Genomic DNA, 17607 nt, shown 5'->3' with positions numbered 1-17607 from the left:
CCAAATATCAATAGTACAACAATTGAAATTTCTTTAGAGAGCCAAATGTTTAAAACTTAAACTATATAGGTAGGTACATTGTTATTAACTTAATTAGGGTTCTCCTAAGCTGGCCAAAGGGCCGCGGTTTGCTGACCACTGGATTAGTCTATGACTAGAAAAATGTTTGATCATATACAGCTATTGAATGTTTTTATAAAGATTTTAAGATTGTTTAAATACCATTGAGAGCATATTCATAATTCATAGATTTTAATGACAAAAGACATCATCTAACTTTGTCAAATGGCCCTGCCATATCAATAAGATGACTGATCCTCATGAAATCCTATCTCAAGTAATATATTAGCAGGCACCTGAATTACTAAGTTACTCCAAGATCCTTTTAACTCTGGAGGGGAGAAAATCTTGTTTTAGCATAATACAAATGCTGAAGACTATGGTTTGGGGGGGGGGGGCAGCCCAAAATAGTATGGGGGGAATTTCCCTAGTGAAAATATTCAGTAAACATGTTTGGCCTATCTAATTTCATAACTTATCCTAGAGTTCAAATTTCTGTTATAAGTTATTCATATCATTAAAGCACCTCAAGTTATTAACATTTGTACTGAATAATTCTTTGTTGTGGGGACTGTTCAACTATAGAACAACACTTAGCAACATCCCTCACCTCTAATTACCAGATGCCTCACCCCCAGATCTGACAACCAAAAACATCTCCAGACATTGCCAAATGTCATCTGGGGGTGTGAAGTGGATGGGAATAAGAAATTGTCCCAAATGAGAACTACTGCCATAGAATAACTCTAGGAAAAGAACAAATTCATCTAGATGATTAAAACATAAAATCAAAAACTTCTAACCTACCAAGAATAGAACATTATATTCCATAAATGTTTCTAATTTTATTAAGCAGCTAAGCTTCTGCTAGTTGACTTTGTGATATTTACCATATTCTAGTAATCTATTATAATACAAAAACAAGAATTCTATCTAAAAGTGAATTGTGATATAAAATACATTTTTGTAGCATAACCAAAACAAAACTCATATGAGACAGCATTAAAAAAACCCTTTTATTCAATCTTTTCAGGAGGCAGAAAAAATGGTGACTAGGAACAAGTAGAGGCATATTATTTCTTTAATTTACATAATCATGACCCAGCACCATTCTACTCTGCATGCTACTTTCTACATTATGCTTCTCATTCTTATTCAGTGAGAAAAATGTCAAATAATTTTAAAACAGATTCTAAAGTTAAGCTGTATTAACTTCTCAGAGACCTTCATTTCACTTACAGATGCTCATGCACACAAAGCAGCCAGTACACTTATTTAAAATAATGGCTATATAGTGCCCTCACTCTTAAAGTTTTAAAAACTGAAATATTCATGCCACTACATTTTAACACACACTACATAATAAATTATAACCTAGTAAGAAAAATAAGTTTTAAAATCATAACGTAATTTATGGCCATACTGTCATTTCATTTATTCAAACATCTGCTGAATGTCTACCATGTGCCTAGGACTGTTCTGGGGTTGGGGGGTATGTGTGTGTGGGAGGGTCGGGTATGAGTGTGAGTTTGAGTGTGGGTGTGTGGGTGTGAATGCTGGAAGAACATAGCAGTAAACCAGAGTCCTTGCCCTCATAGAGCTTACATTCTAATAGGGAAAAGACAATTTAAAAATGCATAATATAATTTCAGATAATTATATACAAAGGGAAAAAAATAAAAGCAATATACAGGATAGGCAGTGATCTGGAGAGTGAGAAGAGGTCATAGTTTAACAGAATCGTCAGGGAAAAAAATATCTCCTGAGAAGTTAACTTCTGAGCAGAATTGAATAAGAAGGGGTAAGTTGTCCCATTCCCCTCTCCACCATCTGTAATGCAATTCTAAAGGCCAGGAGAAATGAGCTTGGCTTTTTAAAGGAATGACAAGAAAGCTGGTATGGCTAAATTGGGAAGCAAATAGAATAGTAAATAATAAGCAAAGAACTGACTAGGCAGGAGACTGTGTAGAATCCTACAAATAAGGGAAATAAGATTGGATTTTATTCTAAGTTTAAATGGAAACTATGAAGAGTTTTAAGCAAATATTTAACTTACAATGATCACGCTAATTGCATGTAGAAAATAAATATAAAGAAGTACAGAAATAAGACCAACAGTAGTTTCATAAAAGAGTGAGTCTTGCTTAGACATTTATATTCATCCAGCAGATTTTCAGACTTGTTTTAAGATATAATCTGTTTTCATGAGGCCTCCTGACTAACTACTGAAACTGAATAACTTAGCTGTCTTCCATGACCATAAGGGCCCTGAAGTCCCTCAATTTCAAATCCAGATTGTATTTAAAAAAATTTTTAATTGATTTTTAGATAGAGGAAAGAGGGAGAAAAAAAGGGGGGAGAAGCGGGAAGCATCAATTGTAGTAGTTGCTTCCCGTATGGTCTATGTACCTTGACCCAGCAAGCCTAGGGTTTTGAACCAGCAACCTCGGAGATTAATTTTAATTAAAAAAAAATCATACTAAAAAACATTTAAGATTCAAAGTGTTAGATGGAAAAAAAACCCAAAAAGAACATAAAGGAAAATAAACTACAAAGTGCTAGACAAAGCACACAGATTTGTCTACTTAAATAATAACCAAGAAACTTTAAAAGAATATAAATCTATAACAGAAGGAACAAATGAAAGAGAGGTTATAAATGGACCAGACATTTTACTTAGACTCAGGGAAGCTCAAAATCAAAGAAACACAGCAGAGAAAGTTCGTAACCTGGAATGTATAAGAGGGGGCTATAGGCAAACTATATAAACAACAGGAGAGCCAAACTGCTTAGAAAACCAGAAAAATCTGGCCTTATGTATCTCTAGACAGAAATAAAAAATAAGAGCTGAAAATGGAGAAACAGAAAAAATTCCTCTTATAAGAAAAATAAACTATCTGGTAAAGATCCAAGATCTGGCATCCTCTTCATTCTGGATTTTTAGGTAGAAGGCCTCCCCTTCAAAACATCCCTTACTCCATTATCAAAAAGCAAAGTGTCTGGAACTGAAACACAGTATACACCAAAATATTTATTAAATAAGGAAGGCCTGCCAATCTACAAGGCTCTGCATATAGACACGAAATTCCCAATCAGCACCTCTATGCTCTCATTCTAAAATGTGGAGAAAACAGTAATTATAAGAAATAAGGCAAGTAATTCTAATGAAAAAAAATACAAGAAAAGGGATGGTGCTATTAACAAAAATATTTAGGGGAAAAACAAAAAATAAGTATTAGGACTTCAAGAAAGGGCTAGATGAAAGTTGAGAAATCCCCTCAAAATAGAGAAAAGATAGAAAATGAGAGAAAATACAGAAGCTCAATATCTGAATTAAAGAGGCTCCATAGAAAGTGGGGAAAAAAACAGATATTATCCAAGAAAAAGAGATTTTCCCAGTGGCAAAACAAAAATAAAACACAAACACACACACACACACACCCTTCAAATTTAACCAACGCTCCTCAAATGCCCAGTGTAAGGACTGAACAAAAGATCATTATGCTACACATATTCTTGCACAATTTCAAAATTCTAAGTTAAACAGAAGACTTAAAAATCTTTTACTGACAACAGACTGACAGAGGAGGAGATGTAACTTCTACACACTACTTGGTCTTGTACTGATAAATAAGTAGATTTAATTAAAATAATGTTTTGTGGGTTGATTTTCATCTTTTAGAAAAATCTACAGATAAAAATACAAAAAGCTTATGTGACAGACTACAAGTGTAATCAGAAGAACTACAGAAAATAAAGGGAGACCTGGAAAAAAAGCCTTCTGCCCAAGACACATCAAATATAAAGTGGACAAAAGAGGGCAAACCAGAGAATGGAAGAAAATAGCTGTAGCACATAACTAATACAAGATTAATAGCCAGTATATGCAAAGAATAAATCAGGAGACCTAAATGTCCAATAAACATTTTAAGTAATGCTTAACTTCACTAGAAATCTGGAAAATATATATTAAGACAATGAGATCCATTTTGAATACAGCTAAGCGAATTAAAAATCTCATAATACCAAGTACTGAGGAAAATGTAGAGCAATAGCCACTCTCATATTCTGCTGGTTAATGAGGGTATAAACTGGAATACTTTGAAAAGCAACTTAGCAACGACTCTCAAATATGGAAACATCTAATGACCCAGCAATTCCACTTTAAAATATACTTGCTAGAGAAATTTTTATACAAGTGTATAAGGAAATGTATACAAAAAGCTCCCTGCTACATCCTTTGTAATAGTAACGGAAAATAACCAACATGTCCATCTTTAAGAGAGTAGATGGTATATTCAAAACATGAACTACTACAGAGCAATTAAAATGAATTAAATATGGCTACATGTATAAAAATACATATAGAATGATAAATCCCAAATTCAGGACAGCGGAAGAAAGAATGGAGGAAGAAAAACAATACATAAAAGTTCTAATTGAATGTAAAATTCTTAAGTTGGTTAATCAACCAACTTAAGTCTTTAAGTTGGTTGATGGATAAATGTTAGTATTTTATCTCCATATTTTTGTGACAAAAGTATTTCATAATAAAGAAGTTCCCTGAGGAAAAAACACAGTAAAAAACTATGCAAAAACAATACTCAAAGGATTTATTATTGAAAATCTTAACCTGAAATCAATTCTGGAGTCCTAGTATTAAGAACTTACATCATTTTTCCACCCTTAGATATAATAGTGACTATTAAAAAAATACATACTCTGTAACTGATGTTACACTTTCCTGTCCAAAAGGTCCAACTGGATCATCCTTGAATTTATCACTTGGAAGTTGAGGTGGTAAAAACTCTACATCTTTTTTCTTTGGAACCTTGTAATACTTCCACGCTACATTAGCTTCATCTTCTTCCAAGTTTACAGCTGTACCAACATATATTGTAGGTTCTATAGCTTCCTGGAACTGAGCTGGGAAAGACTGGGATAAACTGTCTATCCTATCTTCCATTGCTTTAGAAGGAACCAAGGGATCCGGTGTTGGCATTTGATAAAAATGTTGACTTTGAGGAGTTGAAGGTGTTTTAGTCACTCCTTCATCAACCACATCACATGGGTGAGGACTAAGTGGGGGTGGCTGAGGTGAATTTGCCATTTCAGTGCCATGCATCTGAGGAGTCTTTGCTACATCATTAGTTCGGATGTTTGAAAATCTCACTTGACTATCTGGAGCAGATATCACAAGTCTTTGGCTGGCTGAATCTGTATCCATGACAACATCATCACTAATAGATACACGATGGTGAAAAGGAGTCAGGGGGCGTTTCTGTGGTTTTTCACTCTTTTCTTGCTTTTCATTGGTCTTGTGCTTGGGAAGTACTTGTTGTTGACTTAAAGATAATGTCTGTCCTTGTTGTCCAGGATTTCTTGATTTAAGATTTTTGTGCCTAAAAAGAAAGGTTTAAAATTTATATCACATTATATCAAATATACAAGTTAACACTAGACACTTCAGATATTTACTTTTCACATATAACCCAAAAGTAAAATGATACGAATTAACATGTAAAAAATAGTATGTTAGGTGACCTAATACAAAGAGTATGCAAAATGTTTCATAAAAACCAATTATCGTACCTGGCTGGCTGGCTGGCTAAGTGGATAGGGTGTTGACCCAGCATGTGCAAGTTCCAGGTTCGATCCCCACTCAGGGCACATATGAGAAGTGACCATCTGCTTCTCTTCCCCACCCTCTCTCCCTTCCATAGCCAGTGGCTCAAAAGGTAGGAGTTTTGGCCCCGGGCGCTTGGTTGGTCCGAGCATCTCTCTCAGGCACTGAGGATAGCTCAATTTAGGGCCCCAGACAGGGGTTGCCAGGTGGATCCCAGCTGGGGCAAATGCAGGAGTCTATCTCCCCTCCTCTTACTTAAAAAAAAAAAAAAAAAAAAAAAAAGAAAAGAAAAAAAGGCAGCCAATGATCTCATGCTCATTTAACAGCTATGTAATCAGATAAGCAAAGATGGTTTGCCTCATCTAAATATCTTAGTATACAAGTAAACAGAGATAAGATTCTGTGTTTTTTAAAATATAAAGGTATAAAAACATCCTGAAATTTACTCATTTATCAATGTGCCTGATATCTCACACTTAGCACTAATAAATCAATGGTTTAGCTGAGCTCAGGTATCTATAATTCCACAGAAACTGGCTAGAAAAACTCGTCTGAATTAAAGTTAGAACAGTCTGGATAGTTTTGAAATTGACTGACTGACGAAGCCATACACTATACCTACCTTCCTTCTCCCAAGGCTTACCACTACAGAAAGAATCAGCTGACTGGAAAAGGAAAAGAGAAAATTCCTAAAAGACATTTTCCTTCATAATATCAAGCAATTCTAAACTGAAGAACTTAAAACTATACATCTAAAAATCTAATAATTTTGTTCAGGGTTTCAGATTTCTTTCAGTGTAGTAAAAATGTGTACTTTGAGTTTTTCAAACCAACTGATATTGATGTATACAAAAATGTGTTTTTTAATAACAACCAAAAAAACTAGAAAAAAGTATGGAGGAATGTAGAGTTAAAGCAGTCAGTATTCACTAGGTCTTTTTAGTTTTCATTAAAAATGTATTTTATTAATAGTTTAGTTATATCAGAAATAACCAGAGAGAGTCAAAAAGCAGTGATATTTTTTGAAGAATCTTCTCTATTAAGGGAACATTCTGAGACACTCTTTTGTACAGACCCCAGGGCATCTTATTATGAATGGAGGGGGGAAGCCTAAAAAGTTATCAAAGTGGGTTTTTTTATTTTTAAGTGAGAGGAGGGGAGATAGAGAGACAGACTCCTGCAAGCGCCGCAACTAGGATCCACGCGGCAATTCGTCTGGAACCAATGTTTGATTCAGTCAACCCATCCTCAAGAAAAGCATAGTTAAGTCAAAACTGAGCCTCTACCTCAGGCACTAAAGATAGCTTGGCTGAGAGCACAGCCCCCAGATAGGCAGATCAATGGCCCCAGATGGGAGTCTGTCTTTTCTATCTTCCCTCCTCTCAGTTGGAAAAAAAGGGGAAAAAAAGAGATTAGAAATTTCAAAGGAGAAGAAAAACTGTCTTTCTTCATAGTAAACATGTCTAGAAACTCTACAATAAAGTGCTCAGGCTACCTTCTCAATCTTAACACTAACAGTGGGACAACCAGACATGTGTCTCCTCTGGTGTGACACAATACAAAACAGAGCACCATCTATTAAGTATTCTCCAAAAGTAATGATCCTAAATCTAATCAAGATTCTAGATTAGCACAGTCCAACAGAACTCTCTGTGATAATGGAAATGTTGTGTATGTGGCAAATGAGGACTTGCAATTGAGGAACCAAATTTAAAAATTTTAATCCAATTGTTTTAAATTTAAATAGCCGCTAGTGGTTACTAACATAGCTACTAGTACTAGAGAGCACAGTTCCAGAGCTAACTTCCATTTACAGAAATGCGGGGGGGGGGGGGGGGGGGGGGGGAATGACACTAAAAGAACAAGTTAAAATACTTAACAAATTTAGAAATCCAAAATAAGAAAGTCTATAGGACAACTGACCTAGTTTGCCCATCCAAGTCAACATCATAAAAAGGGGATAGGGGCCCTGGCTGGTTGGCTCAGTGGTAGAGCATTGGCCTGGCGTGCAGGAGTCTCGGGTTCGATTCCTGGCCAGGGCACACAGGAGGCGCACCCATCTGCTTCTCCACCCCTCCCCCTCTCCTTCCTCTCTGTCTCTCTCTTCCCCTCCCGCAGCCAAGGCTCCACTGCAGCAAAATTGGCCCGGGCACTGAGGATGGCTCTGTGGCCTCTGCCTCAGGCACTAGAATGGCTCTGGTTGTGGCAGAGCGATGCCCCAAGATAGCCAGAACATCGCCCCCCTGGTGGGCATGCCGGGTGGATCCCGGTTGGGCTCATGCAGGAGTCTGTCTGACTGCCTCCCCGTTTCCAACTTCGGAAAAATACAAAAAAAAAACAAAAAAGGGAATAGGAAATTACAAGACACAGAAAATGTACACAACCAAATCTATATACTCCTTATTTGGATCCCAGTCAAACCATTAAGACATCTGAGACAAATTTATAGAGGGTATCAGATCATACCAAGAAAAGTGTTTCTTTTATTAGGTGTGATAATGAAATTATAACATTTTCAGAGTTCCATATTAAAGTAGGAATGAAATGATGACATTTAAGATTTGCTTTAAAAATCTTCAGCAAGGCCCTGGCCAGTTGGTGTCGGCCCAGAATGTGGAAGTTCAGTGTTAGATTCCCAGTTAGGGCACACAAGAGAAGTGACCATCTGCTTCTCCACACCCCCCCCCCATCTCTATCCCCTCTCTCTTCCCCTCCTGCAGCCATGGCTTGAAAAGGTTCAAGCAAAAGTTGGCTCCAGGCACTGAGGATGGCTCCACGGTCTCATCTCAGGTGCTAAAAATAGCTCAGTTGCCAAGCAACAAAGCAGTGGCTCCAGATGGGCTAAGCACTGCCCTGTAGGGGCTTGCTGGGTGGATCCCGATTGGGCTGCCTGAGGGAGTTAGTCTGCCTCCCTGCCTCTCACTTAAAAAATAAAAATCTTCAGCAAGAGTGCAGCATAGAGGAATGGCCAAATAAAGTATATCTCCATAGCATCATGGAGTACTATGAGCTTAAAAGAAAAAAGAAAGTGTACCTATACATGTGCTAACATGAAAAGATACCCAGGATAACTGTTTAACAAGAAAATGGCCCTGGCCAGTTAGCTCAGTGGTAGATATGTGGATGTCCCTGGTTCAATTCCCAGTCAGGGCATATAGGAGAACTGATCATCTGCTTCTCTACTGTTCCCCTCCCCCTTCTCTCTTTCTCTCTTTGCCTCCTGCAGTTATGGCTCGATGGGTTCAAGTGCACTGGTCTTGAGTGCTAAGGATAGCTCCATGAAGCCTCTGCCTCAGGAGCTAAAAATAGCTTGGTTGCAAGCAGGGCCCCATATGGGCAGAACATTGGCCCGAGACAGGGGTTGCTTGGTGGATTTTGATTGGGACACATGCGGGAGTCTGTCTCCTTCTATCTCTCTTGCTCTCACTTGGAAAAGGAGAAGAAAAAACTAATGATAATAAAATGATTTTGGGCCCGACCATGCGGTGGCGCAGTGAACAGGGCATTGGACTTGGGATGTGAAGAACCCAAGCCAAAAGGTCACTGGCTTGAGCAAGGGGTCACTTGCTCTGCTGTAGCCCCCTGGTCAGGGAACATATGAGAAAGCAATCAATGAACTAAGGTGCCGCAAGAAAGAGTTGATGCTGCTCATCTCTCTCTCGTCCTGTCTGTCTGTCCCTATCTGTCCCTCTCTCTGTTTCTGTAAAATAAATAAATAAATTAATTAATTAATTAAAAATTGGGGGGCCCTGGCCGGTTAGCTCAATTGGTTAAGAGCATCACTCCCAAACGACAAGGTTGCAGGTTTGATCCCCAGTCAGGGCACACAGGGGGAGCAACCAATGAATGCACAAATGAGTGGTATAACAAATGAATGCTTCTCTTCCTCCTTCCCTCTCTATCCCTTCCTCTCTCTGTCTCTTAAAAAAGAGAACAGCCCTGGCCGGTTGGCTCAGTGGTAGAGCGTCGACCTGGCGTGCAGAGGTCCCGGGTTCGATTCCCGGCCAGGGCACCCATCTGCTTCTCCACCCCTCCCCCTCTCCTTCCTCTCTGTTTCTTCCCCTCCTGCAGCAAGGCTCCATTGGAGCAAAGATGGCCCGGGTGCTGGGGATGGCTCTGTGGCCTCTGCCCCAGGCGCGAGAATGGCTCTGGACACAACAGAGCGACGCCCCAGAGGGACAGAGCATCGCCCCCTGGTGGGCATGCCGGGTGGATCCCGGTCGGGCGCATGCGGGAGTCTCACTGTCTCCCTATTTCCAGCTTCAGAAAAATGAAAAGAAAAAAAAAAATCAAACAGCAAGTCCTACTCAATGCAGGCATAATCCCTTCCCTGGTCCTGGCCAGCTGGCTCAGCAGTAGAGCATTGGCCTAGTGTGTGGAAGTCCTGGATTCAGTTCCTGGTCAGGGCACACAGGAGAAGTGCCCATCTGCTTCTCTACCCTTCCCCCTCTCCTTCCTCTCTATCCCCCTCACGCAGCCAAGGCTCCATTGGAGCAAGGTTGGCCTGGGCGCTGAAGATGGCTCCATGGCCTCTGCCTCAGGCACTTGAATGGCTCCAGCTGCAATGGAGCAATGCCCAGATGGGCAAAGCAACGCCTCCTGGTGGGCATGCTGGGTGGATCCCGGTCAAGCACATGAGCTTCTAACTTCAGAAAAATACAAAAAAAAAAAAATAATAATAATAATAATAAATTCCCTTCCCTGATCATCCTCTCTTTGAATACTTTCAACAACAAGGACCACGTTTCCCTTACAAGAAAATGCATCCCATCATCAAATAGCTCCAGTTGTTAGAAAATAATGTTTTTTTAATAGAAATGTACCTTTTTTTAATATCTTCCTGTCATTAGTCCTATTTCTAACTTTATTTCTAAAGCTGTGCTGCTGTCCAACAATATCCATAAGTCACTTGTGGCTACTAGCACACAAACTGCAGCTACTAGGCACATGAACTATGGGCTAGTCCAAATTGAGATGTGCCGTAAGTGTAAAATATAGACCAGTTTTTGAGACATGTTATTTAAAAAATGCCACTTATCTTATCAATGTTTTATGTTCATTGTGTGTTAAAACAATCATTTTAGATAAATCAAGTTCAATAATTACATTTTTTTTTAATCTTAAAGAGAAGGGGGCCCTGGCCGGTTGGCTCAGCGGTAGAGCGTCGGCCTAGCATGCGGAGGACCCGGGTTCGATTCCCGGCCAGGGCACACAGGAGAAGCGCCCATTTGCTTCTCCACCCTTCCGCTGCGCTTTCCTCTCTGTCTCTCTCTTCCCCTCCCGCAGCCAAGGCTCCATGGAGCAAAGATGGCCCGGGCGCTGGGGATGGCTCTGTGGCCTCTGCCTCAGGCACTAGAGTGGCTCTGGTCGCAACATGGCGACGCCCAGGATGGGCAGAGCATCGCCCCCTGGTGGGCAGAGCATCACCCCTGGTGGGCGTGCCGGGTGGATCCCGGTCGGGCGCATGCGGGAGTCTGTTTGACTGTCTCTCCCTGTTTCCAGCTTCAGAAAAATGAAAAAAAAAAAAAAAAAAGAGAAGGGGACTAGATAAAGCAGATGTAGCAAGTAAATATGAATGGTTCATAGTTCACTGCCCAATTAGTTTACTTTTCTGTGCATGTTTAAAATTTTTCAGAACAGAACAAGGTAGAACTAAAATGCTAAAAAAAGAAAATTACATAGAAAATAACTGAAGCAAGATTAAAATGTTCCAAGGTCCTTGCTTGTTTCATAGAGACACTGATTAACTTTAGACTTTAAGGAAAGCAAACAGTAAATGTTTAATTAATTAACAAAATTAAAACAGAATATCTAACTTCTGACCAGCAGTTAGATAACCAGAAGAAAAAAGGAAAATAAAAATGGAAGACAATAAATTATAATAGCAGAAAGGGGGAAGAAAGACAAAGGAAAAAACAGAAAAGGAAGGTACATTCATTTATCAATTTTTCAAATACTATAGTTTAGTTTCTACTATAAAAGTTCATAAAGTATAGTGTCCACAGACTCTTTCAGAGGGTTCTAGAGTTCAAAGCAATTTTCCAAGTACCAAAACATTACTTGCCTTTTTCATTACGTTGATATTTACAATTGTGCAAAAGTAATGCACAATAAAACTACTGGCAACTGAAAATGAAGCAAGGCAGTTGCACTAACTAGTAGTAGCAGTCATTGTTTATTTCACCACCATAAACTCATTTTTTTTCAAAGCCTGTTTCACTTAAAATGTCCTTCATGAAGACAGTAAAATTATTTTTATTATATCTTTACATATTTTATACTCTATAAAGAAATAAGAAATACAAATGCAGCCTGACCAGGAAGTGGCGCAGTGGATAGAGCATCGAACTAGGATGCGAAGGACCCAGGTTCAAGACCCCGTGGTCACCAGCTTGAGTGCGGGCTCATCTGGTTTGAGTGAGGCTCACCAGCTTAAACTCAAGGTCGCTGGCTCGAGCAAGGGGTTACTCGGTCTGCTGAAGGCCCACGTCAAGGCACATATGAGAAATCAATCAATGAACAACTAAGGAGCCACAATGAAGAATTGATGTTTCTCATCTCTCTCCTTTCCTAGCTGTCCCTCTCTCTGACTCTGTCTCTGCCACAAAAAAAAAAAAAAAAAAAAAAAAAAAAAAAAAATATATATATATATATATATATACACACACACACATACATACAGCATCTCTGCTGTATATATCAAAGTACAAAGATTGCTTTGAGGAAAAGCACTTGTATAACTGAGTTACAAGTGAAACAGCCACTTTGTACATGGAACATCATTTTTATTTTTTTTAAATCTGATTCATAGATAAACCAAGGCTATCCAGATTTGGTTATTTGTCAGGCTTGGTTATTTGGTTCTCAATGAACAAAATAAATTTGTCATTTTAAGGATGAAATGATAAAATTTAAGCCTTTAATAAAGCATGATTTAGAATTTGGAAGATTTAGAAATTGGAAAATTATATTTGTTACAGTGAGTTTGACAGCTTTCCAATTACTTACAAAATTTTTCTGATGGGATTGCTGGTGATATTTAAAAATGCAATTTTTGATACTATGTAACAAAGATCTGTATAACTTGATAAACATTTTCCGCAGGATCAATGCATAATGTTACAAAATCATAAAAAAGTAAAAGATGCATTTGATCAATAGTGAAGTGTAAGAATTTCAGTAACAGGGCTTCAGAATCTACATGAAGATTTAACTTTTGATAAACTACAACTTGTCAAATTTTGGTATAGTATCAAACAGCCAAAATTATATTTAAAAGCTATTAAAATAACAATCTTCCCTCTTCTAATTGCATAGCTATGTGAAGCTGAATTTGCTTCAACACTTCAACCAAGATAATACACAACAAAAGACTGTATGTAGAAGCAAATGAGAAACTAGCTACTTTCTACGAAGCTCAACATTGAAGAGATTTGCAAACCTACACACAAAGCCCCTCTTCTAGGTATTTTCACTTTTGCTATTATTCTGGAAAACATCGTTGATTTCTATAAAAGTATTTTATTCATGTTAATATGTACTGGGTTTGTTGTTATATTTTTAATAAGTTAAGTAGTGCTTTAACACACATATAAATAGATGCAATCCACATAAATAAAAGCATGTTGGGGTCCTCAATAATTTTTAAGAGTGTAATAAGTTCTGAGACCAAAAGCTTAAGAATTAGTTAAGTTATGCAAAGCACTAAGGAGAAACAGGATATCCAATCATCTAAATAATCTAAGGTGAACTACTTGGTTATATTCAAAGTTTACAAGAAATGTGAAAAGTAAATAGCCAGCGCTGGCCAATTAGCTCAGTTGGTTAGATCATTGTCCCAAAACACAGAGGTTGCCAGTTTGATCCCTGGTGAGGGCACATACAGGAGGAACAGGTGTTCTTGTCTCTTTCCTGCTCTCTCTCTTTGCCTCTCTAAAAACAATAAAATAAACATTAAAAAAAAAAAAAGTAAACTGCCATACAGTCACTTACCCTTATATGAGGGTAAGAAATTATTAATTCAGGCTATCTGGTAATATTAAATCACAGTTCCTTTCTTCTACACAGACCTTTTTTTACTAAGAGCTAGTAGCCTTTAGAGAACTAAATTTCATACTAAAACTCAACCAAATTGGGACCTTTCCTTATCCCTAACCAGACAGTTCAGTTGGTTAGAGCATCCTCCCAAAATGCAAAAGTTGCCAGTTTAATCCCGGGTCAGGGCACATACAGAAACAGATCAATGTTTCTCACTCTTTCTCTCTTAAATCAATAAATTTTAATAATAAAAAAAGTATTATTATTATTATTTTTTACAGAGACAGAGAGAGAGTCAGAAAGAGGAATAGATAGGGACAGACAGACAGAAACAGAGAGAGATGAGAAGCATCAATCATCAGGTTTTTGTTGCGACACCTTGGTTGTTCACTGATTGCTTCCTCATATGTGTCTTGACCGTAGGCCTTCAGCAGACCAAGTAACATCTTACTCGAGCCAGCGACCTTGGGTCCAAGCTGATGAGCTTTGCTCAAATCAGATGAGCCCGCGCACAAGCTGGCGACCTCGGGGTCTCGAACCTGGGTCTTCTGCATCCCAGTCCGACGCTCTATCCACTGCGCCACTGCCCGGTTAGGCAAGAAGTATTATTTTTTAAAAAGGTAAACACAAAAAAAGCCTTTTAGAAACAACCTGTCTGTTCATCAAACCTCAAATGATTCAACACTATGGTACCTGCATTCACTGGAAGTTTTTTTAAAACAAAAGACAGAACTACAAGTAATTAGAATGGAAAGAACAGAAGACATATTAAGTGAAACAAAAAATAAGATCCCACTATATCAGTATTTTATTTGTGTTGGGAGAAAAACACATAAACATACACAATTACAGGGAAAGAGTATGGAAGGGTAATATCTAATTTGCAAAGTCACTATAGAGAGGCAATAGGATTTGTAAAGAGTGAAATCAGAGGAATTTCAGCTTTATATATAATTTAAATTCCTTAAAATCATAATGCTCATGCAAATTGCTATGTACCTATATAGTTTTTTTCCCCAAATCAATTTCCAGGAGAAGACAACATATCAGTCAGGGTTTAGTACAGGGTCTTCTACACAGAGGAAATTTACTTCAGAAAATTAGTTACGAAAAAACAAACAAAAATAACACCACCAACAAAACCAAAGGAAAGTGAAGAAACCTAGAAGCTAGTAACAATAGGGAGCATCCATGACTTCTAGGACTAAAAGAAGATTAAGATGAAACAGTCTCCCCTCAACATTATCACAGGAGCTTAGGATGGTACTAGCACCATAACACACCCTGCTCAGTGGTAACTGGGACCATGGAAGAATGAACTGTTGTTAATGAGACACAGAGCTGCTGCTGGAGCTGGTCAGAAAAGGGGTGGGGTAATACCCTGGTTTCTTCCCTTCTCTCATCAAACTATCTTCCAATAATGCCTCCCAATAGCCAAATCCAGAAAGCAAGAGACCCTAACCTAATCATCATGCTGTACACCTTAAATTCACATAATATTGTCAATTATGCCTCAGTTAATCTGGAAAATAACACATACAGAAAAAAAGGAAGCCTAGGAATATAACCCTCTTCAATAAAGATAAAACAGAGCAGCAAATATGTAGGATAGATTTGAGAGCAAAGTAGCCAACCAGCACAGCCTGTAATCAATGTGTGCACTATCTCCTATATTCTATGGCAGAAAGGATACACAAATATGGTGGCTCAAGTATTTTCAAGCCTTATTTAAGAACTAAACAAGAGAATCATATTTGAAGGGAGAAAAGAGAAAACCTATAGTACAAAATGCAATAGTAAAAAAAAAAAAAAAAAAAGTAAATGACTAGAGACATGGTATTTAATAGAGAGAAAAATTTACCAAACCAAGTCACATGTATAAATTATATAAAATTTCACTGTATCAAATCTGTATGTCTGAGAGGAATTTTTGAAAATACCACAGAAAGCAAGTTTTTAAAAATAAAAGGTTCAGCTTAGAGACTAAGGATTTAAACTTAAACTTATGTTTACCAATATGCATTTTGGATGTCTTCCTCTAAAACCATTTTACACAGATTTACTTGAAATTCCCATCTTTCAAAAAGAATAATGTACAAGTCTAGGTCAAAAACTAAAAAAAGAGCTGCTTGACAAAAACGCCAATACATACAAAGGAAGAAAAGCTCAATTTCATTCAGCATTCTTAGACCAGGGATTAGCAAAATTTATTCTGTAAAGGAGCAGATGGTAAATATTTCAGGCTCAGGGGCCATGCAGTCTGGGTGTTGCAATTACTCAACTCAGTAAAAGCAGCCACAGTTAATATGTAAATGAATGGATGTGGCTCTGATCCAATAAATCCTTTTTATTAACACTAAAATTTGAATTTCACATAATTTTCACATGTCACAAAATATTCTCCTTTAAATTTTATTCAACTATTTAAAAATGTAAAAATCATTTTCAGCTCACAAGCCATATCAAACAGGCAGTGGGTACTAATTAGCCGATGGATCATCCTTTGCTAACCCCTGATCTCAGACAAATAAGGTCATGGAGCCTGACATTTCAAGACTGGCTTTGATTGATTGTTTTCCCTCTAGGTGAGTGTGGTTTATAACTCTTTCAAGCTGTTAAACAGGTACTAATATATCCATATATTTATTATAAGCTTCCTAATAACAACAGAGGCAAGTTTTTAAACCAAGTTGTCAGACTTAAAAAAATTATACTATCCCTAATCCAAAGAATCTATGTAAGACTATTTAATCTATGCAAAACATTCCAGAATACTTGAGAGTCTGTCATTGTATTCAATCAGAATTATTTTATTTATTTTTTTATTTATTCATTTTAGAGAGGAGAGGGAGAGACAGAGAGAGAGAAGGGGGAGGAGCTGGAAACATCAACTCCCATATGTGCCTTGACCAGGCAAGCCCAGGGTTTCGAACCGGCAACCTCAGCATTTCCAGGTCGACGCTTTATCCACTGCGCCACCACAGGTCAGGCCAATCAGAATTAATGTAAGAAAAATCTTGGCCCTAACCTACAGGCAATTCCATTCCTTTGGCTCACATCCATGACAAAAACGGGTGGCTGGCTAATTGCTCATAAGTTCTGATTAGGGATGTTAATACTAACTATTACTGTATTTGTTTACTTGATTGCAAAAGCATATGACCTTTAATCAGTAGAATAAAATAAACTCTAGGCAATATAATCTTAATGCCTCTAATAACCTAATTTCATCAAAGGCCCCAACATGTAAAAATTAATAAAATTGTCTAAAGAATTCCAAGTTCATAAATTCTTCTACCAGTCTTTCAACTAATACAGTCTATAACAGTTTGTATTTTTACAGTACAGTTTTAGTCTCATGCTGAATCTTGTGAACTTATCTCAGCATTTCACCTGCAACTTGCCCAAAGGGATATTATCAGAAACTGCTGCACAAACCCTATACTGTATTTACTATAAAAACAGTGTGGAGCCCTGGCCGGTTGGCTCAGCGGTAGAGCGTCGGCCTAGCGTGCGGAGGACCCGGGTTCGATTCCCGGCCAGGGCACATAGGAGAAGCGCCCATTTGCTTCTCCACTCCTCCGCCGCGCTTTTCTCTCTGTCTCTCTCTTCCCCTCCCGCAGCCAAGGCTCCATTGGAGCCAAGATGGCCCGGGCGCTGGGCATGGCTCTGTGGCCTCTGCCTCAGGCGCTAGAGTGGCTCTGGTCGCAATATGGCGACGCCCAGGATGGGCAGAGCATCGCCCCCTGGGGGGCAGAGCACCGCCCCTGGTGGACGTGCAGGGTGGATCCCGGTCGGGCGCATGCGGGAGTCTGTCTGACTGTCTCTCCTTGTTTCCAGCTTCAGAAAAATGAAAAGAAAAAAAAAAAAAAAACAGTGTGGAA

At 38.4% G+C, this 17607-nt stretch overlaps 1 protein-coding gene across 1 annotated transcript in view; it reads right to left on the bottom strand.

Annotated features, from left to right (window-relative positions):
* Positions 1-17607, bottom strand: part of MED13 (mediator complex subunit 13) — a 118132-nt gene that overhangs the window by 62129 nt on the left and 38396 nt on the right. The window contains exon 9 of the mRNA XM_066262731.1: positions 4782-5462. Within this exon, the coding sequence (XP_066118828.1) occupies positions 4782-5462 (681 nt within the window). The remainder of the gene's footprint in view (positions 1-4781; positions 5463-17607) is intronic.

Source organism: Saccopteryx bilineata, chromosome 2 (assembly GCF_036850765.1).
Source record: "Saccopteryx bilineata isolate mSacBil1 chromosome 2, mSacBil1_pri_phased_curated, whole genome shotgun sequence".
Classification (NCBI taxonomy): Eukaryota; Metazoa; Chordata; class Mammalia; order Chiroptera; family Emballonuridae; genus Saccopteryx; species Saccopteryx bilineata.
The sequence above is the reverse complement of the archived record's forward strand: the minus strand, read 5'-3'. Positions and strand labels throughout refer to the sequence as shown.